The sequence below is a fragment of the Mycteria americana genome, chromosome 2 (genome assembly GCF_035582795.1).
Source record: "Mycteria americana isolate JAX WOST 10 ecotype Jacksonville Zoo and Gardens chromosome 2, USCA_MyAme_1.0, whole genome shotgun sequence".
Classification (NCBI taxonomy): domain Eukaryota; kingdom Metazoa; phylum Chordata; class Aves; order Ciconiiformes; family Ciconiidae; genus Mycteria; species Mycteria americana.
The window spans coordinates 103,248,701-103,275,018 of NC_134366.1; the positions used below are offsets into that span (position 1 = coordinate 103,248,701).

Sequence of the window (26,318 nt, forward strand, 5' to 3'; positions counted from 1 at the left end):
AATTCAGCCATGTGGGATTCGCCCCACTGGGCTGTAGGCACTTACCAGAGGCACCTAATCCAGCAGCATGGTTGCCTTAGGCTCTCTCTATTGGAGAGAGACACCTCCAGACAGCAAAGCGCGCTCTAGACGGAGATCATTGCCACAGCCTGCTCTCACAATGAGAAAAGCACAGATGACAGCAGAGAAACTGGTAGAGAAAGCAGAGTGGTTACAGCCTCCTTGCAGAGGAGCAGGAGGAAGGCAGCTAGCTTGACTGCAGTGGTCACCTGGTCAGCTGGGAGCTGCTGGGTTTTCAGGTTCAGCAGAGTAAGAGGTACAGTAAAGGTGCAGCTCAAAGGTTTTGCCTCTCTTTTTTTTCACCGTTGTTGCCTCCCTCACCCATTCCTCACCACCAGAAATGTCCCCATCACAGTGAGAAGAACAGAGGAACTGCACAGGGAGTGTGAGGGCAGGGGCAGGAGAGGGGGATTTGGAGGAAACATAACTCCTCTTGGAAAGATGCATGCTACTGTAGCGGAGGAAAGGCAGTTTGGGTAGGAGGCATCCAGGGGGAGAAAGAAACTCGCGAAGCAACAAAGCTGGAAGAGACCTGGAGGTGGCTGCAGTCAGCAGGCTAAGCACTACAAATGTGAAATACCATTAGCCACAGACGTAGGCCAGTGAAGGCTCTGAGCTGCACAACAGCCAGTCTGGCTCATCAGAGGGCTACTGCTTCTCACCGCACTGATTGCTGCTCCAGCTACACATGTGGCGTTCAGCTCCAGGTCCTATATTAGCAACAAACTACTGACAGGCTGGAGAGAGTGGTGACAAAAGCAATAGTGATTAACATGGGATTTTCAAGGAAAGAGTCAACTTATTAAATTAAATTTGTCTGCCATGAAATGATTTAAGTGGGAGATATAACAATGACCCATGTATGTGAAGGGATAAAAGAAAAAATTAAAAAATTTAACACCAACAAACAAATCATGCATTTAGACTATAGGTAAAAGGAAAGAAAACAGAATAAATGTTGGAACAACTTCCTACAGATTTATCTGCTCAGTCTTACCCTGCACTTCATATGTGTTCCCATTACTGTGCTATCTTATGAGCAGTAACCTCTGGAATAGTGTCCCCAAGCAAATGAGAGCCATGATCTCGCTGTCAAGCATTAAAAAAATACTACAGGTTGCAAGTACACTACAAGACTGAAAAATAGCAGGACTATTATAAAAAGAGGGCCAAGACCACCTTATGGGCTAAGATTATTGGTATGTAGAGTCATTATATAAAGAATAAAATTACTCCATTCTTACATACGGTCTGTACCAAAGCAGGCTATAAATAAATGCCAGCCATGTTTCTGTTAGAGCAGACTGGAGATCTGATCAATCACTTTGGGGTGGAAAAGTGATCCATACACTTGGTCAATCACTTCTGGATGGAAATGGTTCTCACTTTCGTAGGAAGGAAGGTGAATGACAGTGAAAAGTCCAAAAATGACACAAAGTAAAATGCAGGATTTAAAGGTGAATTTCACCCTGGCACTAACTATGGCAAGAGATTGTAAATCTCAGTGAGAAATGGGTTCCTTGACTGTCATTTTTGTCTGAGAAAACTTCTTCTGAAGTATGTCAGTGCTCTCTGAAGTATGTCAGTGCAGATATTAGTGACAGGCAAACATCCTAATGGATATGCACTTGTCTGAACAATGTGGTACTAGCAAGAAAAAAAAATTAAGAACATACTTAGAAGAGCAGAATGAAGCAACCAAAAGGCCCAACAGAGCTGAACCTCTGAAAATAAGGATAAATGGAGAAGGTTTGGACAAGACTTCACATTGTGTCTGCAAGCAAGAGGTACCAGCAGAAAGGAAGAGAGATGGCAAGGAACGGAATTTCTAGAAGTAATTAGTTCTGAAGCACTTGGTAATTTGAAAGTTGTGAGAGAAGGCTTCTATGCAACTGTACTACAAAAATTTAAGGTGCAAGGTGCTCCACATAGAATTGGTATGACTTAACAATACCTTTTCAAAGAAAGGTTACAAAGAGAAGAGTGGAAAATAGCAGTGTTTGTGCCAATGAGGCAGTCTGGAATCCCTAAGAAGAGACTAGATTGTATTTGGGATCTGAAACACACACACAAAATCACACAAGACTAGTGGAAGTACCCAAACGTACATTTGACAAACCTATTCCAGACAAAAGAAATCAACTGGTCAGACAATTTTATGGATAGTGCTCAGACAGCTGGAGAGGACAACAACTGTAATGTACAAACAGAAAGGAGACTGTAGTTACAGATTCGCTCATACAGATTTCTAAGAAAGGGTGAAAAATCTGAATATGGGTTCCCTTGTTTTGCTCTAGCTGCTGAAAATGTGGGCACCTATAGTATTAATGGTTAAGACATACAGGCTGAGTAAATGTTAGATCCCAGGGAAATGATGAACACCTTTCAGACACATGCACACTTGACATTAATAATGACTTTTGTGGAATACAAACCTGTTCCAGCATTCAGTGCTAACAGCACTGTTAGCAAAATAAATAATTTGCACCCCCAAGTAGCAAAGGGCTTTCTGTAATACTTTCCATAAGTTTTTTCTTTTTTTTCCCCTCAGCAGAGAATGAAAAGGGTTTTCATGAGTCCAGAGAAGCCCAAACATCATGAAATATTTGCCTGCTAGTGCAAGTATTTAACTGAGCTAAATAATGTCTGGTCCTTATTTTCATTCATACTAATTTCCACTGAAGACTCTACCCCTCTAGTCCCACAGCTAGAAGGAGGAGGAGAGCTATACAATAGGAGGGTCTTTGGCCAAGGTGTTTGATGTTAGACTCCTATTCCTTTGCCTTTGCAGCAATAACAGTCCCTTCAGGCTGATGGACTTCATGATGTGGAGGGAGAGACTAGTCAGTAAATTTCCACATCTGTCAATTCTGTATTCCTTCCTGGAGCATTCACTTTATGATTGCACATAGGGACTCACTGTCTACTCTCTGCCCATCCCAACAACAAGCTAGGAAACTACCCAGGGCTGTATATTACAGCCTAGGCTTGCTTTGCCCACAGCTGGTAGCAGAATTTGTCCCTGAAGTCAGTAAACATACACAGCATCCAGTAGTTTGGTGGGTGCATGCAGGTGTCTCTGTCTAGAAGTTTGACACGAATAATGAAGGGGAGAAAAGGATATTGGTTACTAACCTTCTGCCTGGATGACCATAACCTTTTTCTTCAGATCAATTGAGGGATTTACAAGACACAACCTTGGCTCCTGCTTCTGAGTTATGCAGACTCCATTCTGGTTTACTACCATCCAGTTACGGTCATACAGCAAACCCTGGTTTCCCACTGGCCATTCTGTAACCTGGAAAAGCATCAGGAGGGGATACAAAGGTTTAGAACATGTTAGCTGCATTAATAGATTCATGCTGAAAAGAAAAGAGAGGGGAAAGAAACTGTTAATGAAATACTTTGAAATCAGGAAAACTTGTGCAAGCCAATGGCAGCCTTTAATAAGAGAAACCTTAATTGCAAATCAAAGGTAAAGATATCATTGCACAAAGCTGACAAAACAAAATGGAGTTACTATAATTTGTTACATATTATCATACACTTTGATTTAACAGAGCTATGAGAATAAACAACCTCTGAAACACTCTGAAAACTGCTTTCAGTTTTATACTCATCCATTTTCAGGACCTTTTCCCCAACAATTTTCTTTTAATTTACAAAGCATGGACATTTCATGGGAGTTGTATGAATTAAGGCAAAACCAAACAAACAAAAAGCAAGAAAAAAGTGAAATTCAAAATTCTGAAAAAACTTCCATATTTTTCATAAAACTGAAACCACTTTATCAATGAATCCATTTGAGAAAACCTCCACCACTGAGGTTTCTGGTTTAGCTAGGAGCATAATAGTTTCTCCAGATCCCCTTACAACAAAACACATTGTCTTCTTTGCTATCTGTTCTTCCATTACTTCTATAACACTCTTTACATTCAGTGGCCTATACAAGCATATTGTCCTTGCTTTCATGTACATTTTTCTGGTGAAAAGAACATCTGTTACTGATGCTACACAGATGGCAATCTTGAAATCCAAAAAGAGAGCAATTTTAGTAATGCCTTTGGGTGATATTAATAACTGCTTTCTCCTTCAGAATGTTAAAATATTAATACCATTCTTTTAACATAAAGCTGGGCATTTAAACATATTGCTTCAACTCATGTATGCTTTCTAGTCACAGTTGAGTATGGAGAAAAGTTAACTACCGCTGAACTTTGAATTCTCGTAGAGAAGCTTAGCACAGCTCACATGAATTAACTGGCAAAAGACTTCAGCAAAAAGTATTGAGGAAAAGGTATGTCAGGCACAGCCTGATGCTCTGAAGAAAGGCATGGCTGGAAGCACTGGTTAGATTAATTAAAAATCAGATTTTTGTTCAGCGTGTGCTCTATCCAAAACCCCACAGAACCACAATATCCCATTCTTATAAACTTTTCCAGGTTTTACAGGAGCCTGCAGCAGTACCTTGACACTGACGGCCTGACTAGAGAAAGCTAAGGGCAGGCACTCTGAAACTGAAAACTTAAAGCATGAAAGCTGAACTCCAAATAATTTGGCCACAGTGCTATCAACTGTATTGAATACAGAAAATACATGGAAAAATTTTAAAGATAAGAAATGTATTTTATCAACCTACTTGACTTATAATATTCTTTGGCAGTTTTTTAAGTGAGTGTGGATGAAAAATCCAGTCAAAAATGGAAACTTTAAGTCTGACAGTGTCATCTGAAACCACGTTGTTCAAGCACCTCAAACTGTCAGCACCTAAATAATGCGAACCTTCACTCTGTCTTTTTAGGAGAGGAATCATAGCCCAAAGACTACAATATCAGCTGAAGAACAGACTTTTGTCCTTGCCGGAAATTATTCTTTGGAGAGGCCAGTATTTTTTTGTTATCCTGTACAATTAGATTACAAAATGCATTTGAACAGCTGGTGATCATCTGAGAGCTGCAAGAATTTCCTGCTAACAAATCTCCCTTCCAAAACAGAAGACCACTAATCGGTAATACAGCCTCCCATGGATCCAACAGATCTTTACAGGATTTGCAAGATATAATGAGCAGAATAAACTAAAAGAGCAGAAAAAGAGCATGAAGACAATGATTCCTAGCTCCCTATTGTAACATTCAGTTGTTTTGGTTCCACTTCAGGACAGCAATCTTTTCAGGAAATAGCTTAAGTGTTTGCTTACCCTTCACTGAAGGTAAGAGGTTTTATGAGCAAAACAAAACATCTTCTCTTTAATCAGAGCTTCAGCTAATTCTTACATGCTGATAGGCATTGTGGGGAAAGCTCAGCTGACTAGGTAGCAGATACTTGGAAATAATCAACACCTTCCATTGAAAATACCCCTGGTAGGTCTAAAATAATGGCAAGTAACTCCATGCTCCACTCTGAGGTGCAGCAAATGACTACAGGTCCTCAGCCCATATTTCCCCTTCCTCTGGGTATTTGCCATTGTAACAAGAATCATACATACACATGCCCAGCAGTGAGTCCCTGTCCTCTCGTCGATGTCCCCCGTACACTGTTAAATTACTTCCTCTCCACTTTTCGACTTACTGTATTGCATATGTTGCAAGGACCCTGATAAATAAAGTTGCAACAACAAAATAACTGTGTACCCTGTCTTGGACAGAGAGTCACAGATGATCATGAAACAGTCAGAGCTGGTTTGTTGCTAATACTGGTACTGCAGATGAGCATGGAAGAACATACACATTTCCGTTCTTCATACTTAGGCACGCAACCTGTACAGACTGTCTCCCGCTATTATTTCAAAGAGGCTGAAGGGATTGTTAAATGATTGCAAGCAACCGAATTAGAGCAGTTCAGGCAAATTCTGCCTGCTCTGCTTTCATCTGAGACACAAGAAGGGTGGTTCAATTTGGCTCGCTTGGATCACATCTGAGATGTCTGCCCAAGGCTAGCAGAAATGACACAGGCTGCAAAGATGATCCACATCCTGGTGGACTAGCAGCAGGAGGTCAGTCAGGGCACTCAAATGTCACTAAATACCTATATTCAGGCAACCAATACAGCGAAGCAAAGCAACCAATGAAGCTTACTGCAAAGTAAAATAAAACAGGTTAGTGTACGTTGCAGTAAGCAATACTGTATTACATAGCTTCTAACTTGATTCCCTGAAGTTGTTTGGCCATCTCTGACTACTGAGACAAATTAGAAGGGGGAGGACAGAAAGAAATCAGGGACACCATGATTTTACTGATAGATGCTAGCATACACCTTCATGCTCAGCATGGCAGGTGGGCTAATCTTCCAACATAAGGTCTTTTCTACCTGACATAAGTAAGGATCATTGCATATTACAGCCAGTACATGGTATTATCTTATCTGCTTTAGTCCATTTTTCTTCTTGAATATCAAAATATTCATTGCAAAAACATATTTTTGGTTTTTTTTCAGAATTTTCTTTAAAACATTTTGGGTTGCATTTTTCCGTAGTTGACAGTTTGTCATCATGAAAGTTAACGCAATTTTCGAACACATTAAAGGAACCACTGAATAGGTTTTAAATTATGCAAGTTTAAAAATGTTAGTGGTCTTACATATAATTTATCCACTGATCACTAGGAATTTGCATTGTATTTTAAATTAAAAGCTAATTTGTCTTCTGTGTTGAGATGCAATTTTTATACTCTGAAATCTACTGCACAAATAATAAAGTTATTAATGTTTAAAGTCCTAACCTTTTTCACTGGGCACACTGCATTATGTAATTATGCAAAATTCATCCACATGAGAGATGTTCATGTTTAAAAATGCATGTTTAAAACACATTTTTATGTTGGAAAAGAAGAAAAAAGTGATCTGGGATAGAGGTCACTCCTCTTTTCTGCTTCTCCCCATTTAATAAAATAATTGTAGGGAAAAGAAAGCGCATTTAAGAAGTTGAGTTAGAATACTCTGCCCTCCACTTCCTGCACCGTGTGTACACACCCCATGGCACAACACTGAACAGAACCTGTCCTGTGGCCAGGAACACTTTATAAAATGCACATGCTGTAGGAACTAACTGACCTGCAGTGAGCTGATGATCTTCATGCCAAGCTTCATCCTCCCAGCTGCCAAAGCACTCTGCACTCCTATTTCCTCTGGAGGTCAAGCACCTCCCATACTAAAACACTTAGAGCAGAGAAATTAGAGTTTAGGAGAGGAGGAGATTATGTGACTCTAAAGAGGAGATCAAACAGCTGTGAGTTTGTGAGTTTGAACTCATACCCTCATCGAGTTCGTCCTCCCTCCACTAATCAAGTCATCTATCCTGCAACCAGTAAGTCAGCAGGCAGATTTCACGGGCAGACGGGCTGGGTCCTGCACACACAGTTAGCCGGAATTTTCCACTGCACATTATTTTAGGCAAATGCAAGCGATCATGTACTTACAATAAAGCCCATTTACTACACATGCTAAAGGTCTGACCTAGCATACCAGCTGGAGGCCTGCACTTGAACTTACAAATCAATGAGATTCTGGGCTCAAGTATCCAAGGACAAGATGAGTGAATTTATTGCCGCCCAATATCTAAACCACTTTCACCTTTCCACATCAACTAGCTTAGAGCTACCTTATAACTGATAAAAAAGGAGAGCAAATTGTTAATTGGGAAAACATTTTTCTAACTTTCCAACAACTACAAAGCACCTAAAGGTATTTTAGATTTAAAACATGAAACTGAATTTCAATTCTTGGCTTCTAACTGAACACCAAGGAAACTACAAGCTACATGATTATTACTTCAGAATTTTATGAGTTTACTAAAGTAAGATAATGTAATGCTAAGTGTGAGGTCTGTATGACAAAGACCACTAAGAGACTTGCAAAGGAATACTTCTCTATGGGATTCAATCTTTTCATGATAAAGCCTGGAAATGCTGGTATAATCAATATTTTAAAAGGCAAAATGGTTTTCAGGATTTGATTCCATTTAATTGTGGTAAGGTTTCTCTAGCATGTCTTGCTTCAAACTCCAGTGCCATGTGGCATGTGTTATTCTCCCCTTTCAAGGTGATACAGGCTGAAGCTGCAGTAATGACATACGTAGATTTGTGGAGGGTGATGCACTCTGCAGTTAGTGATGATGCAGGACTGGCTTTCTATTCTACTTTTAGCCATTGGGAAGAGACCAAGCCACTGCCTGGTTTAGAATGGGACTAATTGATTTTTAAAGCTCATTACAAATGATGGGCTGTAAGTTGCCATTTGCACCTCTTCTATAGGCAGACAATGAGATTGACAGATCTTTCACAGGCTGGTTATAAATGTACGACAGATCTAGAAGTGTCACTCAGACCTCTGGGAACAAAAACCTGAAGAATGCCTGGTGAACAGGAAGAAGATCATCAAAGCAAACACATTTTCTTTGGGGATTTACTTCAATATTGAAAATAATGAAAATCAATCAATCTTTTGGCTTAATCTCCTGGCCTGCTCTCCTTATGCATTGAAAGCCCTTTTTCATGATATCTGTTAGGTCAACTTCTACTGTTCTTTCCCAGGTACTCATGCATCTTCTATGAACTTAGTGGAAATGCACAAGAAATGCTCTTTGAGAAGAGGAGGAGAAGAATTAAATGCTATTGATAGTGAACTTCCAGTCCCCATACCATATAGTAAAGCTAGTATACATTTAACTGTAAATTACTCTTTGGCAATGCAGGCTCTGACAGTGCTTAGCTTACTGGGTTTTAATGTGGCTGATACTTTGTTATCAAAAACTATCAAAATGATTCTAGGCATGCAAAACTAAACCTCATAACATAGTTGCAATTTTAATATCTGTATTTTTAAACTATTCAGATCAGTTGGTGTTAGCTGTGTAATCCAAGTTGCCTTGGATTCCTCCCGTAGTCAATGGAAAGAGACAGAAATAACCAGGAACAATTCATTTTTCCTACTGCACATGCCTGTTTTATGATAAGATGAATTAGCAGGTATCCATCTCTCACTGCTTACAGAATACTATCTAACTTTGGAGGGGTAAGTTGAGGTAAGATGAACCCTGCTTTCACGCCGGGCCCATTAACACATGCCTGACACAAGAAGTATGCATGAGGAACAGGGATTTTCCACCTCCATATAAAATTGCAGTTCTGTCTGCCAGGGAGTACCAGGTTCATATGAATTTGTCACCTAGAGTTGTTTTCCCTCACAGAGCTTGAAGAGAAGAAACCTGGCTCAGCTTGTGGGGAAACATAAGCTGTCTTTCATGCTGAGGTACGTCTTACCTGCTCCTGGGCACAATCACTTCAAAGCCTTCCTAGCACTGAATGTTGTGGTATGTATCTCTCAACACCAGCCTGCACGTTAAAAATAGAATTTAACCCCAAAGGGGCCTGAATACTGCTACAACATATCTCAGCAACTTCTGTAATACAGCTATAATAGCTGCAACACTTAAACAAAGGTTAAAACATTTTCACTTGAAATGTGGGATTACTTTGATTTTCTAAACAGTTTGATTTAGTGGGAGGTTAATAAGGCGTGGAAATTGTTTGTTCAGGTCTCATTTAATGCTCAAAATTGTGCCTCTGAATTAAAGACATCGTAAGCCAAACCAAATTTAAAAATACAGATGTTTTGTTGATCATTTAACAGTCTTTGCTTTAATTCCCCAGCCTCTTTTTGCATTAAGAAAAAAAAAGATAAATCATGATCAAATCAGTTGAGAAGCCATATTTTAAATGCAGGTGAATTGTCACTGGATTTGACCCCAATTTTCACTCAGATGTGAGACAGTGACCTACACCAGCAAGTTTTCATAGAGAAAATTATACCGATATTGACATTCATTAAATCACTTCCCAGCACGGTACTAAGCAGAGTCACATTCTAGGTCATGTGTGGGCCATACACCTATTTCATCATGCATTATTTAAAAAAAAAAAAGTCATAGCTAAGGTGACGATATTATTAACTTGGCAAAAAAGCAATTAAAATCTTCAAAGAGTGAACTTTCAAATAGTGCAACAACACTTAAATGTCATATTTCTGTTGCAAATGTATTTTTAATGATAACATTTCTTTGTAATGTAAATCAGCCTCCTCTCAATTATAACATGTTAATCAAGTTACTTCTCAATTGCTGCCTACCCATCAACGCCTACAAGTCCATCACATGTCATTCTGTAAAAGCATACTAATTACTTGATTATATTTTAGTCAAGTTTTGCAAATCCATCTATTTTCTTCAAGACTGCATATTATGTGCAGATTTGTCTGTTGGGGGGGAGGGGACAGCAGAAGACACATATGCATCCTGCAACTTCAGTCTAACTGAAAATCCTTCAAAGTGCCTTAGCATGCAGGACTTGATCCTAGAAACTGGGGAAAAGGAAAAATGGGTACCCACATATTGCTTCCTAATATCTCACGCACATGCTATTCCTGGTTGACATGTCTGAGAGGGGTAAGGAAAAACACGAGATTGAGATGAATATTAAGAATGATTCAAAGCATATACCTCAAATGCAGAGCAGGATTTGATTGGGTAGAGGTAAATGTTGGTGACAGTGATGGGCTTGCCACTTCTTCTACATGTTGGTACTGCAGTCTCCGAAACAGCTGCCCTCATGCTTTCCACCTCAGCCTCCGGTGGCTGCCAGTTGACAGTTGTCTTTGTCTCAGGCAAATAATTCCTGAGTTCTCTGTCTGAGATGTGTGGTATTGGAGACAATTTATCTGCATTGTTAAAGGAAGGGTGGTCATCGGGGACAGGCTCTGTCGTCAGCTTTGTAACAGAGGACTGGAAGGGAATCTCAGTGTCCGACTTGGAGAGTCTGGTGGCTATGATGAATTTCAAAAAAGTCTGTGCATCTTCAAAAGAAGACATGTAGCCAAAGGATATTCTCACAGAACCAGTGGGACGTCCATCAACTAGGTCTATATCATCTCCACAGACATGGCCAGCCTAGTTTGAAACAGGAAGAAAACCAGGGAGCTATTATGACAAACTTTGCTTTATTTCCCTCTAATTTTACATAGCTATTAATGAGTCTCTTAATTCTAACCTGAAAAACTGCTCTCAAAAATACAAAGTTAACTCATTAATACAAAGAGAAAATGCAGAAAAAAATCCCAGCTATCTTATTATTACTCAAGCTGGGAAGAAGATAATTTTGAGATGCTTGTCCTATTCTACCCTAAGGCAAGAGAGACTTCTCAAAAACATGTCAAGAATCAGAAGTAGTTTGTATGTCCCAGGATGGTCTGTTAGCTAGGGCAGTCTCCAGGTATATTCCAGTCTATCTGCATAGTTCCCTGGGATTTAAACTGGGATATTACATTCAGATAAGTGAATAAACCATGAGACTGCAGTCTCTTTCTGGGGCAGTTTTCTAGATATTTGCTGTCAGAACAGTTCCATTTTATATTATCAGTGGCTTATTCATGGCTTGTGTTAACTAGTCCAATGGATAGCTATACAGCTGAGAACTGGTCTGGGATATTAGCAAAGCAGAGACTTGACTCTAGAGCATCCAAAGAGCATCTAGAACATCCCAAGTGACTTCCCTCATCATTGGAATATGCAGTAAATCTGTCTTGCTGATCCAGTCACATTGCTTTCAGGGTGGAAGGAACTATCCTTCCCCCTAACATTTCCTCTGAAGAACACAGGTTGCCACTCATGAAAAATCTTTGTTGAAAAAATGCTTCAAATACCCTAATAGTGACCTCCACATAGATACCTCTCCATTTAGTATGTCTTTCATACAGCACTCTCTAGAAAACTCTCCCTTAGAGCAGAAGTTTCTCCTTCAGTAAGTGGGTCAGTGAATGCTGCCACTCACCTCCAGTGAGATAAGCTAGAGACCCCCTTTGTTCATTCATCTAACATTATCTCACCAATGGACACAAGATTTAGTCCTAAGTCAGCATCCTTATTCCTGTAAGTGCAGTAGCTGGTTTTTTTTCCTCAGAATTTCATTTATTTATGCATTTCTGTTACATAAAAATGGAAGTGTGAATAGATTAGTTACATGAGGGCATCTTTAAGCAAGATGAACACAGATGCCATTTATGCAAGGAGAAATAAAAAAAAAAGCCTCTATGTCAAAGCATGCAATACATGGTAAATATTTTAATGCCGTGTGATGTAGTTTTTATCCTTGACAATACTGCAGAAGCAACATTTGCAAAATTAGGTTGCATCTGTTAATATACATGTAACCCTTCTGCCAAGTATTGATTGATTGACTGAGGAGAGAGGTTCCTGCTGTGCAAATAAGTAAATTAGTTCCTACCTAACTTTCTAAGAAAACTAACCACATTTCTCCAGAGACCCTTGAGGACAGAAAGTCCTCCCTCACAGGCGTTTTATACATGGAAATCTTCATCAGGGAAGGAAGAATATAGTCAGCACCGTTGGAAAGGCGAAACCGAAGTACGTGTGCAAATAATGTGATAAAAGATGCCTTCCCTACACAGTAATGTTGTCAATAACTCATCCAGATCCTTCTGAAAGGACTGATGAGAATGTCCCAAAATAATGACTGCTTGACTGCACCACCTCATCATACCACTTTTGGCAGATTAAGTTTCTCTTTATAAGCTTGGGTTTGGCCTATCCCCATTTAAATGTTCAGTTTTATTAACATGATACAGAGCTATAAGAGGCCCCCCACTCCTTAGCAAAATCCTCCTTATATAAAGAGATCCAAGAGCATTGCAGCTGGTCATTTGGCATTTTGCACTTCAGCAGAAGAGTAGACCTTTTCTTCCTTTCTCAGAGTATCCTGGGGAACCTGCTCCCCCTCGAAAATTCAAGCATCACTCACCTGCTCTTAGACAGATTATGCATGAAGAGACTATGGACACGGAGCTTTCCATGGTAAATCAAAGCACCATTTTGCCAAGGAAGGTATTAAAGAGCTCTCCCCCTTTAAGAACTTGTGCTATCAATCTTGCATATAAATGTGTTTGCAAAAGTTATCTAAATGTCTCTGTGAAATTATAAGTGAGCTATAATATCAATACAGCCATTATAATTTTTTATCTTTTGAAGAATACCATTAATAAAATTTTTGATTGTTCTGTATTAATTTACTGTAATTTCAAACTCTGACAAATATGCAGACATGAAGCCTCCCCCACTTCATTGTAATACATCCTGCTACATATCTTTTAATGACAATTTATGGAAAATATTAGTCATCTAGAAAACAGTCTTTACATTCATGTTCTAACAATCTAACACACCAGTAATCTAGGTAGATGACATCTAAATTTACTTCACTCTCTGAGATTCCCTGTGTATTCTCATTTATTGTTTCTTGTCCAATTTGTGTATGCCTTTTAAACTGTAACATTCAACAGCAATAGGTCTATAATACCTGAACATTATTATGTACAATTAAGGATACTTAAGGAACAACATGAGATGAATTGTCCAGGAACTTCTGTTCTGCAGGCAAATCTGGATTTCATGTAACTCCAAATCAGAACAAGAAGCCACAGTTTCATATTTTCCAATGAAATAAAAACAAGCAACACATACTGCTTTGGGTCCATCAAATGATTTTGCTTCAATGAAATGAATTTCAGTTCATTTAGTTCTTTAACATGGCAGTTGAGTTGAAAGATCAGAGAAAGCAAATCAAATTTACTTTCATTCTTAAAGTTGCAGAGACTCAAAACCACAGGACATGGTACACCTACTTTAGCTTTTAACTAATTAGGGTTTTTTTGATACAGAGCCAGATTTTCTTCTCCCCTTCAAACCTCCCGTCCTTAGGAAATGCAGAACTAATAGCCAGAAGATATCTCCTGGGTCACTGAATCTAGGTATTTTCCATGGGCAATATATCACGTAATCTCATTCAGAAACTAACCTGCAGGTTCCTTTGGATGTCCTCATTGCTTATACCCAAATGCATCTGGCAGGCTCCTGTATTACAGAAGCAACCTGTGCGGACATGTATGTTGTAGAGACTGGCCATCTTGTCCACCTTCCCGATTCAGCAGGAGATAAGACATAGGAGAAAAATGAAAAATACACATTTTAAAGTTATGGTAAACAACATACAATGTTTTAAAGGTACAATTCAATTGGAGGTAAATTAATTCTCTAAATTATTAACAACTTTCCGTAGTTTTTAGCATACCAATACACATTTAGGATTTTTCAGCCTTGTTATTCAGCTGAAAGAAAACAGTGGTGGAAGCAGAAATGCTTACCTTGGCATTGAGAGACAGTGCACACACCACACACACACACACACCCCGCATATCAGTTCAGGTCCTGATCCTGTTAATGATGGTACATGTCCCTAATTTTAAACCTGCGAACAGGTTCATTCACATCAGTAGGGCTAATTACAGGCCTGCAGCCAAGTGTCATTCAGTGTCTTGACAGAACTGACACCTACAACTGCATCTGCAGAGATTGAAGAGAGGCCTGGGGCACCTCTTCAGTTAGCTAAAGAAAACCTTGTTCTCCAAGGATCTGAAACTGCAAGTCCTCATTACAGAAACTGACTGTATCTGTGGGATTTTGGCATACAAGTGCTTGAAGAATCAGCCCCCCAGTAAGCAATAACATCTGACAGAGCAGAGACTAAACTGGAATACCTCCTTGAGTCTTCTACATACGACCACTCAGTGCACCCACTCCCTGGTGTACTTTTTCCTTGTGCTGTGCTGTTCTGTGTTATACCATTTCTTTATTGTCCAGTAAATAATGAATGGGCAGAAATACAATACTTGATGACAAACTGGCATGAATAAATTATGTGAAGGAATGAAAAAGATGTGCAAAGAGAACAGAAGCACATGTCTGTATGTGCCTCAGAAGGAGACATACACACATGTATTGGCAGGATGGCACTGGCAGGACAGCACTGCAGAGAAGAGATATGGATTGTCAGGGCTTCATAGCACAGCTAAGAAACAACAGAAGCACACCATGGGGATCCTCTTAGCACAGCTAAGAAACCATGGAAGCACACTGCAGGGATCTGAAAACGCTTTATGTTGACTTCAAAAAGCAACAACAGCAGCTGGTAAGGTTAGCTGAGCAGATATAGCTACTGCCAGTTATTTCTTTGACAATAAATGATGAACATTCCTGGTCAGGACTGGGAGAAAGGACAGTCAGATGGTCAGAAAGGTAGCATGAAACCTGGCACCATCCTATCTCTACCATAGACTTCCAGAACAACCTCGCACAAGCTGCATTAATCTCTCTGTTGCTCCTCTTCTGCAAAATGGAGAGCTGAGCGCTCTGAAAATAACCACGCTGCAGACTGAGAGGACCCCACCATGCCAGTGACACAATCGTCCTTGCAGGGAGCTCAGGCTCAGCTATGCGCAGAGCAACAGCTCAGACTAAGGGTGCAGGAATGGAAGTGTCGACCATCTCAAACCAACCACTTTCCTAACTGTGACCTCATGCTTTATCTGCCTGAGGTATCAATGTAAATATTCAACCTAGCTTTTCTAGCTGGCTTATTCTCTATTGGCTTTTATTTTTTTTAACATAAATTCTCTTTGTATAGGGTAATAGCCCAGTATATGTAGCAAATACTTTCTGGTATAATTCAGCCTATCTTCTGTCTCCTATCTTCTGACATCATCAATCTTCTGATGTCAGCCTATCTTCCGACATATCTGAGTTTAACTGTATGAGATACCAAGCACCTTTAACTTCACTATCTCGGCAGCTTGAAAAACCAAGCCCTCTGTTAGAACTTAATCCACGCTGAAATAATTCAACCTAAGTATTATTTAACTCTGCTAAAAGCACTTCAAACAACATTAATTTTTTTTTTTTTGTGTGTGTGTAGTACTCCACACAGAAACGTGCTGTATACACAGAAGAAATCCTACATCATTGTAGTGCACAAGTTCTCAAGTTCACACTCAAATATGTTCTGCCCCACTAGTTCACTTCAAAATGGTTCAGTTCTCACATGGAGATACAATCAAAATAACTCCATATATCCAGACTTGGAAAGCAGAGAATAGAATCAGTCCCGAGATCCCTATTCATGATTAATGCCTTGGAGAATATCCTGTGTTCAAAGCATGTTTCTCAAATCAAAGTTATAGTAAAAGGCATCTGTTGAGAAAGACTGTTGTGGTGTCATTAGCTTTGTTTTGTCAGAAGACTTCAATCTGGGAACAGTGACATTTTCTTGACGTCTTTTTTCATTTAGATGAGAAAAGTTGTCACCCTGGCATAACATGGTTTGTCATGGTGCTAGTGACTCGTGGGTGGATCTATCGTTCCGTTAATGATGACAAGCAAGGCAAAAATCATGACAGATACTTCACTACTGAATTCATACAGTGTTTGGGCTTATTTGCTCGGTATACACAAAGCTTTAAAATATATAATCTTTTTATTATTATTATTTTTTGAAGAAATATTGCTGGGGCAGCCTTGATTATCAAAGTGTATGTAGTGTAATGAAGTTTCCATGACCCAGCTTCAAGGAATTGCTAACAAGAATTTTTTAAAAATATTTTTAATTTTGTCAAATAAATTATTACTGTTCTTTAATGAACAGTAATTTCATTCTAGCCGTGCAACCCAATACCCTTCTCCAATAACACTTTTAATTGTGATATATATTAATCTGTACAGTAGACAAAGATTATTGATACATAAAAATGTATGAACATTAGAGGAATATAGGGAATTGCGGTTCAGGAGAACAAAGATAAGTTTTCCATAGCTTTAGTATTAATCGAACTCTGTTATCACCAATGTGATAACACACACAGGTCTTGGGAATGTGATACACACTTTTCATTGCAAACAATGGCACCATGTAAAGAATCAGTAAGGGCAGCACTGCAAATTTATCTGTCCCTTGAATGCATGCTTGACTTTCCCTTGGACATATGCTTCGATTTCTTCTTGTTTAGTTTCACTCTAGAAATATGCTATTTGGGGAGTTAATTTAATCTCTCTCTGCAGTGCTACCACATAGCAAAACAAATAGAACATAAAACATCTGTTACAGTTATTTCGATGAAGAGAAGCTTTTTTAAATAAAGCACATCTTTAAAATTGCCATAAGGAGCAATAATGGGTATGAAGCTCAGGGTTATGAAATACAGAAAGCTGCTTGCAGCTCTGTCTGCAACAGCGGCAGCTGACTTTTGGGAGCCAGGAATATGTTCATCAATGAACGCACAGAAGCATGAATGGTACTAATGGTAAGTACACAGCTTAATGTACTCAGATTGTCAGTTTTGGTGATTCCCTGGGTCTGATATTTGGAACTATTGTGCCTTGGTCTTTCAGAGCTTAAAGACTACAATTAAACTGCAAAACACATGCAGAAATCTTGCAGCATTTTTACTGATTTCAGTCAGTGAGGACATGGTAATTAAGCCATCACGACATCTTGGGAGTCCTGTCTGCCCCTCAGAGCCCCTTTGCATTCATTACTTTTTCTGAAGCTCTTTACTGTGGGCCAAGCCCTGTAGGTTGCTTCACACCCCAACACTTCTGATGTCAGATCTTCTTGATTTTTGACAAGCAAAAGGTGCTTTTCACACTTCCAGGCTGTGGTCTTTGAGTTTAATAAACACACATGAATGAAATTAATCTAAATCCATTTTTAAAATAGTTCTTTTTTTTTCAGAGATAATTTCTATTTTAAGCACAGTTGCCTTCCTCAGTGAGCCGTCCTTTAGTGTTGCCAGATTGACCAAATGTTCACAGTTAGGGTTTTTTTCATAGTGCTCTATCTGATAAATACTACTACAATTTTTTTTAATACAAAAAAAATTGAGGTGGAGAGGGTTTTTCTCCCCAGTTTTAATGCATTACCCTACAATAGTCCCCGTTGGATATCTGGTATTTTAGTTCACACTCAGCAGCTGGACAGCTCCAAACATAAATTTGATTCTGGTGTGTTCTGATTTCCTGTTCTCTGTCACACAGCTGCACCGGTGACTTCTCTGCCTTTGCTAAATGACTGACTTCTGCTGTCTGTTGACTTCAGGGCCTCTGTGTCGGTCAGCTGAAAGGTCTAAGCTTTTCTCTGGCTTCAGGCTCCATGGAAATCAGTCTGAGAATTATGCTTACTGTAGGTAGATATATACTAAGCGATAGTAAATATTTACAAATAGCACATAATTTTGCATTATTTCTAATCAACTAAGTCTAAGATTTTCGCTAAGAATGATGGATTCTCTAGGAACCCCTCCTGAAGTCATTCCCATAGGATCCAATTCTGTATCTTTATTCAAGCAAGTACTTCTTATTTGTGCAAGTTATTTTACTGAGTATTACAAGAATTATTCATATGAATAAAGGAACTTTTTATAATACATCATGAAGTGTCCCGAAAAACCCAAAATCATATAAGTCAATACTGGCAGGTACTGTCCCTTCAGGAATTGGGATTGGGACTTCTCATTCTACTTTCTACAATGCTCAAATTTCAGAACAGTTTGTTTGTCTGATGGATTTGCTCATTACAAGAATTTCACTGCACTCCACTGATGGCTGGTTATAAAACAGGCTTCATGACGCTGTTCTCCACATCCACTGGTAAATTAATTCACTGATTCATGGCATGGAATTGGAGAGAAAGTAAGCTAGCTCTTTCTGTCATCCAGCATTTGACTGTAAAATGTTGTTGCTGATGCAAATGCATACTTAATCTTGTTTAATACAATTTAATAAGAAGTAGGTCAGAAGAAAAAAAATATCAGCACGTTTCCAAATCATTTAGTAGGAGGAAAAAAGCATTTTAGCTGAGTTACAGTATACTTAAACTGGTTTAACTGCATGGTTTCCTGCATGAGAGGCATTTTTTCCCATCCCAGTGAAAGAATTTCTATGTGGGCAGGTGTGGTGGTTTAGCCCCAGTCGGCAATTAAGTACCACACAGCCGCTCGCTCACCATCACCCCCCTGATGGGATGGGGGAGAGAATCAAAAGAGCAAAAGTAAAAAAACTTGTGGGTTGAGAGAAGAACGGTTTAATAACTGGAACAACAACAAAAAAATAATAATAATTTGTAATGAGAAGGAAAACAACAAGAGAGTGAGAGATGAACAAAACCCAGGAAAAAACAAGTGATACGGCCGCTCACCACCTGCCGACTGACGCCCAGCCAGTCTCTGAGCAGGGATCGCTGCCCCCCCAGCCAACTCCCCCCAGCTTTATATACTGATCATGACGTCATATGGTATGGAATAGCCCTTTGGCCAGTTGAGGTCAGTTGTCCTGGCTGTGCCCCCTCCCAGCTTCTTGTGCACCTGGCAGAGCAGGGGAAGCTGAAAAGTCCTTGACTGGTGTAAGCACTACTTAGCAACAATGAAAACATCAGTGTGTTATCCACATTATTCTCATACTAAATCCAAAACACAGCACTGTACCAGCTCCTAGGAAGAAACTTAACTCTATCCCAGCCAAAACCAGGACAACAGGTTCTCACAGTATTGATGAATCTGATCCTCTCCTCCTTTTTGTGTCTCTAGTTGTTGACAATAGTTTAAACTAATTTAGAGTGGATGTAAATCTCTTCAGTCTACACCCATTCATCACTCACTCTGACCAAAGCCCCTTTGGTAGAAGGCAGTGAAGTATTAGAAAGAGATACTGAAGTTTACTGAAATTGCCAAACTCGGTGTCTTGGTAGTGGAAATGCTAGCTTATCAGGAACTTTGCAGTAGATGTGATAATTTTCTCTGCTGGTTTCAAAGACAGTCAATTATCAGGTAAGATTTGATGGAGAGAAGCTGGAAACATCAGCATAAATCAGAATATGTGGGTTGCCATTCTGCAGGAATTCTCACTTAGAAGATGCCATATACATAGCAAACTGCAGGTCCTCTATGCTTAAAGGAGTAACAATAATTGTACATTTCTGCGATTCAGAAAATAATTTCACAGAATCACAGAATCGTATAGGTTGGAAAAGACCTTTAAGATCATCAAGTCCAACCATAAACCTAACACTACCAAGACCACCACTATACCATGTCCCTAAGCACCTCATCCAAATGTCTTTTAAATACTTCCAAGGATGGCGACTCCACCACTTCCCTGGGCAGCCTGTTCCAACGCTTGATAACCCTTTCAGTGAAGTAAAATTTCCTAATATCCAGTCTAAACCTCCCCTGGCGCAACTTGAGGCCATTTCCTCTCATCCGATCAACTTTGGGGATGGCGTGGCTATAAGGAAGAAATTAAACACAGTCTTGATTGTTAATGGATGACCTCACATTTTTTCAACTGCTTTTTTCTTCTCTGTGGTACATGCGTTGAATTAGGGCATGGACTTATTTGGATCATGTATAAACTTCATGAGTCTAAGATCCAGCTATTTGAAACTGAACGGGCTGATGAGTAGGCTAAACACCTTGGTCTTCTTTGATTTGGCATCTCAGTGGCCACAGGTCTCTCCAACCAATGGCATTTTCTCTTAGCTTTTTCTTCATTTTTTTTAAACTGCATTCAGTGACAATGAAAATCTGGTTTGATAAAATGACATCAGGGAAAGGATGGATTCTAGGAAGAAAAGCAAAACAAAGCAAAGGAACCCAAGCCCTCTATGACTTCCTAACTCTGACTTCAACTGAGCATTCCCTTGTGAGTTATAGGAAAAGGTCTGTATCTCTGCATCCTATTGTGCATCCATAGCTATTTCGTAGGCTAAAGGCTTTGGGTCAGACTGCTACTAGTCAGAGAAGTGGAAGCCAAAGGCAAACAACACAGAAGACTAAGCTATAACTCGTATCAAGAAGGGATAAAGGGGAATGTAGCAGACTAATACAAGTGGAAACAATGCTTAGGAATAAAAAGCTGCAGTGCATGATACTGAAAGTTTAGTGACATAGATTTAATTCATGTCCCAGTCAAAACCCTCTCCACCTTTTCCTCTTTCTTTAAATCACCTATATCCTCCTTTGTCTGTATTTATCCCCTGAAAATGGGGATAATAGATCACAGAGAGGTAGGGTTAAAATCCCATGATGGACTGTGTTGAAATATTACTTTAATTATGTCCATACAGGGTCCTATACAGGATTTGTGTGTGGGGCGGGAAGATGCAAGTAAGGTAATAGAGAAGGTGGAGCCAGGCTCTCTTTGTCTTCGAAGGATTCAGATGGTGGACTGAAACTGGACACTGCATGCGTTCAAAGGCAGCTGATCTGCTTTTACCGAGATCAAGAAAAAAGGAATCCAGCAGAGACTGTCAAAAGTGCAGTCCTTTTGCTGCTACCATGTAGTTTCTTTTCACATTTCTCCCCTGTGTAACAAGGTCTGTAGTTTAGAGCCACAGTTTGGCCCTGTTACTAAACAGAAAATATTTAGCCTCCCTCATTCATCTGAGAGTCTTTCATCTGAACAACTACGAGTATGTTTCTTTTATCTCCTTGCCAGTTTCCTTAGCAACATGCAAGGACACACCAGAGAAGCAGTGTCAGGCAACACCTTCAGTCTACACTTTCATGAAGATTTCTAACCTTGACCAGCTCTGATGAGCAGTTTAATAGTAGGCAATTTCATGCATACTATCTCACATGTCTCTTTGTCCTCCGACAATGAGATATGACAAAAAGCAACTCAGCCTGTACTCTGCCATTACTTCCTCAGCAAGAAGAGAGCTTCATTACCTACTAACTAGGTTTGCAGCTATCACACTGATTCTCTCAAGTACAGCACCTCCTTATGCTCAGTCAGTAATCCCCTACCTAGAGAGCCCCTTGTAAGGGCTGTCTTTGAGTGCCCAGTGCCATGTAACCAAAGATCCAGATTGTAATGGCATTTCTTGCTAGTTTGAAGCAACAAGGTGCCATTTATTGGCAAGCCAGTGTGGTTTGCTGCATTGCTGCTATCTCCCTGCTTACCAGACATCCACAGTGCTATTGGAAACTAATTGGAACCAGGAAATTAGTGGACATTCAACAGGAATCTTCACAACAATCTTTTTCTCCTTGTAATCCTGTTTGCCTTCTATTGTGCTCGTCCATCTGCCATTCCTGGCTTCCTGAAATCAATGGCTAAATCTATAGCTAAAATCAATAGTGAGCAATCACCCCAGCAATTTTTAGGTAGCTATTGGGAAGATGGCCAAAAATCCCATTAGGCATGTTAAGAACACTTTCCTTTCCCTGAGTCATCAAAATTAATATAATGAGTGGATATGCTTCTAAAAGCATTAGCGTAACTAACTCTTATTTGACTGTCTTTGCACAGACGTTCTCAGCTGGAATTAACAAATGCTGGATTTCCATTTTCTCTGGCCCAGATGAAAAAGTGCTGCACTTCTCCACCTGCAAAAGTGAGTGATTGTTTTACACAAAATTAAAAAGTAACAGATGGAAAAAACATAAAAGGATTATGGTTTGAAGAACAACGAAGATCTCCTGCTTAATAACTTTCTATGAAGATTTATTTCACATAGATTAAATAAAGTAGAAATTATCCCTCATTGTTTCTTAACAGCAACCCACTTTCTCCTGTAGGGACATGGTATGAATTTCCAGGCAAGTACTGATAGGCAACTACAGGCAACTATGAGGCTCCGGTCAGTAGTCTGATCAAATTGACCTGGTGACAGCTTCCTGTGCATGTGAAATGCTGTAGCTCCTTTTTTTCCCACTCTTCTAATTCGCATGTTGTCATTGCTCTAATTCTGTATCTATATATCAGATATACAGTGCATTGGAGCTAATCTACCAGTGAAACCGAGGGTACCATCTAAGCTACAAACAGCAATTATTTCAAGAAATCTACCCACTACGGGTATTGCATGGTCCCTTTTATCATGTAACGATAAGTAGTGATATCAATATGTATTCAACCAGCTGTGTGTATATACAAACGTATCTGCCACTGGGTATCTGAAGATTTGCCAGTATTTAATGTATTTCCTCTCCACTCCTGTGAGGTTAGAATAAGTGGGGAAGACAGACATTGAATCCCTCAAGGTGACACTGAAAGACTACAGCAGAAGGAGATTTCACCTGGCCATTGCCAGGTCCTGGCTACTGATCTAGGTCCAGCTAAGCTATTTATTAAAACATCACTGAAGGAAAAGGAAGCTCTTAAAAGAGAACATTGTGAAACTAAAGCAAAGAAAGTGTACTCGCAATATGAAGGTGCTTCCAGAACTGGCTATCACCACTTTATTTACGTTGAGCAACTACTTTTATGTGCATCTCCCATCCTGCCTCACACCACTTTGTCCTGCCTTACTTCTGTTAGCAGACCTGTCCAAATGCAAACAGACAGAATAACTTCTACCTCCTTATATTGCTCTCTCTCTTCTCTGGTCACACCACTCCCATACAACACTGTTTCAGACTGCTTGTCCAACTCTCCTCTGCCTCTCATGGCTGGAATCTCCTTTTTTTCTGCTTACCTGCCCAAATTGGTGTCTCTTTCTTTTCCCAATCCATGTAGTAATGGACTTTGACTGCATTGTGGGAAATTTAGGTTAATCATTAGGAAATATTTTGTAATAGTGAATATACCTAAGTTCCAGAACGAACTGTCTCTGGAGGCTGTGGAAATGTTCAGGTAAAGATGATCCTATCTTGGCACACAACAATGATGGGTAGCCTCTCATAGTCCCTACAATCCTAAGATCTATTTTTCCCCCTTCACGTCTTCTGAAACCAGAGGGATGAATTTGGCTTGGCTGCTAAGCTGCTTACAAGACAATTCACTGCTATAGGATGCTTTGGATGCAGAAGGATAAACGAGGTTAAAAGAAAACAAAATTTCTTTTGTTTCTTGGGGGAGTCTTATTCTGGTTTTGTCCTCTTCTTATACTGCTAGCATGTGAACACTGGCAGAAAGAGGCTACTAGGGTAGAGAAGGTGCCACAGTGAGATCCTGTATGGCAGCTGTTCTGACATCTAAGTGATTTGGATCACATTCCAATTTAAGACCCTGGTCTTCACTTCAGAATGATAGAAAATAAAGGCAGGAAAGGAAAAAACCAAGTGAAAAAACCAAGTGAGTCTATTCTTACATTAACTCAAGGGAGGTTGAGATAGAAGGAAGGTGGGTGAGACAGTGGGCAGATGCCATAATAAAAGCAGTCATCAAATGGCATTATAGATTTGTGCTGAAGGGACACACACTGGAAGTTACCTGCTGAGAAGTGTTCATAGTTTTTTTCTTGAGAAATGGATGAACAGAGATAAGTTCAAAGTCTAGACCTCCCTTCATGCTATCTGGGTTGATGAGAGTGAGACAGCACATGCTAATACAGGCTCCTAGACAAAACTGATCATAACCTATTTGAGCAGGGTTCTCAGTCTTGAGAGGCAAACCTCATCCATATGCAACACTACAGAAGAGCCTTCCTTAGGCAAATGAAAATGTTTACATTCTCTGTCTTTGGCAGCTGATTCCTGTTATAGCAGTTTGTCTAGCACACACAAGCGTGAAGTGGCAGGCAAGAAGGCTGAGACTGCTAATGGACTGATGCCTGTTCCCTTCTTGACAGGATTTTTAGGAGGCATGGCAAGTATATATGGATACCAAGGGAACTTCTGCAGGTGAGACAATCACAGTAAGCTAATTCTATTTAGCTTCAGGCTCCAGGCAAAGGAGGCAGCGTGAAAAAGCAGAGTGGGAAAGAGAGCTGGTAATCCACAACTGAAATGATGGCCATTTTTCAAAAGAAGATAGCTATGATGGTTTGCTCACCTTTTATGCCTGTGACACACAGGAGAAAAAAATATTGTCTCAGAAGACCAGAGTAAAAAAGAAAAAGTTTGATAAGGGAAGTGCTATTTTTCACTGGGGGCAGAAAACACTGAACTGGAAGGTGTGACTGGGTAAGAGCTCTCCAGGGCATACAATTCAAGAAATGTTTCAGGTGAAATTCCATCTGCCCATCTCTGCCTCTTACCCCTTTCCTCTCTTCCAGCTCCTAAACTGACTTTACAGAATGAAATGTGAAAGGATTATAAAATTACTCTGCAATTATCTACTGAATGTACAAAGAACATTTCACAGGTCTCTTCTCCCTATCAGAAAACTTAAAATAATACTAGCACAAAAGGTCCCTCATAGCAGAGATGGTGATTTTTTTTCAAATCTGCAAATGGAAGGGAACATACAACTTTCCACTTCGACCTGATTTGTAAGAAATCCACTTTTTTGTGTGGATGATTGTTGTTTCAAATCAATGTTGTTCCCTTACAGCTGCTCCATCTCCTCTTTGGCATTCAAAACAGGCTGTAACCTCATAAAGTCATATGCAAGCTTCTGATAAAAAAGATGGGAAGGAGGCAAACTGAAGCTGAGTCGTTGCTGTCAAACAGTGCTTCAGAGATTGGAAGGACTTGGGGATGTATAAACACATGACATTCATATATGCTGAAGACTACAGATATTCACTATTAATAAATGAGCCAATGGTGATTCTCTGTGTAAAGACTCTGCAGTATTAGCTCACCATCGAGCATATACGTAACCCCACTTTTGTGACATCAGAAACCCCCTTTAATATCTAGGGCTAATTGCTTCTTTTCCTGGTAGCCTCACAAGGAAGCAGAAGATTGAGAGCTTGCTGCATTAATGTCAACTCTGCTGCTTCCATTCTGCACCACTGACTTAGCAGAGGTCCTTCGTCTCTACCCTGCACTTTCTCACCTTTCAAAATCACCAGCCTGTCATCTGTCCACACTTCATTAACAGCAAAAACTATAATGCTGGAGAATTATCCATTCTAACTAGACAAGTATATATGAAGAAGCTGTTTGGCAAAAAGGCCATCTTTATGTCCTGGACCTGTCAAGTACTCATCATAGTTTAACCCCTGTTCATAACCGGGGCTTTTTGGTGCTGCAGTGCAAATAAACACATAACATAAAATGACAGACGTGATACTGCAGAGGACAGGCAGCTTGCGTGAAAAGAATACAGGTATCCTCCCAAGTAATTTCAAGAACAAATTACTACCAATAGTAGTCTACAAGACAGCTTTACTGAAGGAAATAATTTTCATGGGAAGTATTTGGTGCAGCTCAAAGGAGGAAATTTAATGTAGTTTTAGTGCCCAAAGACAAGAGGTTTATGGAGATTTCAAAATTGTAGTAGTTTTATTCCTAGATAAAGAAATGTTTCATGAAAAATCTGAAGAAAAACCAAAGCTTTTAAGTGACTATTGGTGTTTGGAGCCTGCAAGTCCCTCTTCTTTAATCGTTTTAATTACCATTTAGAGCAAAATAGCTAAAGCAGTAATTAAACTGCCAATTAAACCAATGTTACATATAGTATACAAAGCAAGTTTTGTCCA

The 26,318-nt window shown here is 39.7% G+C and overlaps 1 protein-coding gene across 1 annotated transcript in view; it reads right to left on the reverse strand.

Annotated features, from left to right (window-relative positions):
* Nucleotides 1–26,318, reverse strand: part of MOCOS (molybdenum cofactor sulfurase) — a 225,560-nt gene that overhangs the window by 23,438 nt on the left and 175,804 nt on the right. The window contains exons 7-9 of the mRNA XM_075494151.1: nt 13,917–14,033; nt 10,550–10,996; nt 3,196–3,358 (exon numbers count right to left, since the gene is read on the reverse strand). Of these exons, the coding sequence (XP_075350266.1) occupies nt 3,196–3,358; nt 10,550–10,996; nt 13,917–14,033 (727 nt within the window). The remainder of the gene's footprint in view (nt 1–3,195; nt 3,359–10,549; nt 10,997–13,916; nt 14,034–26,318) is intronic.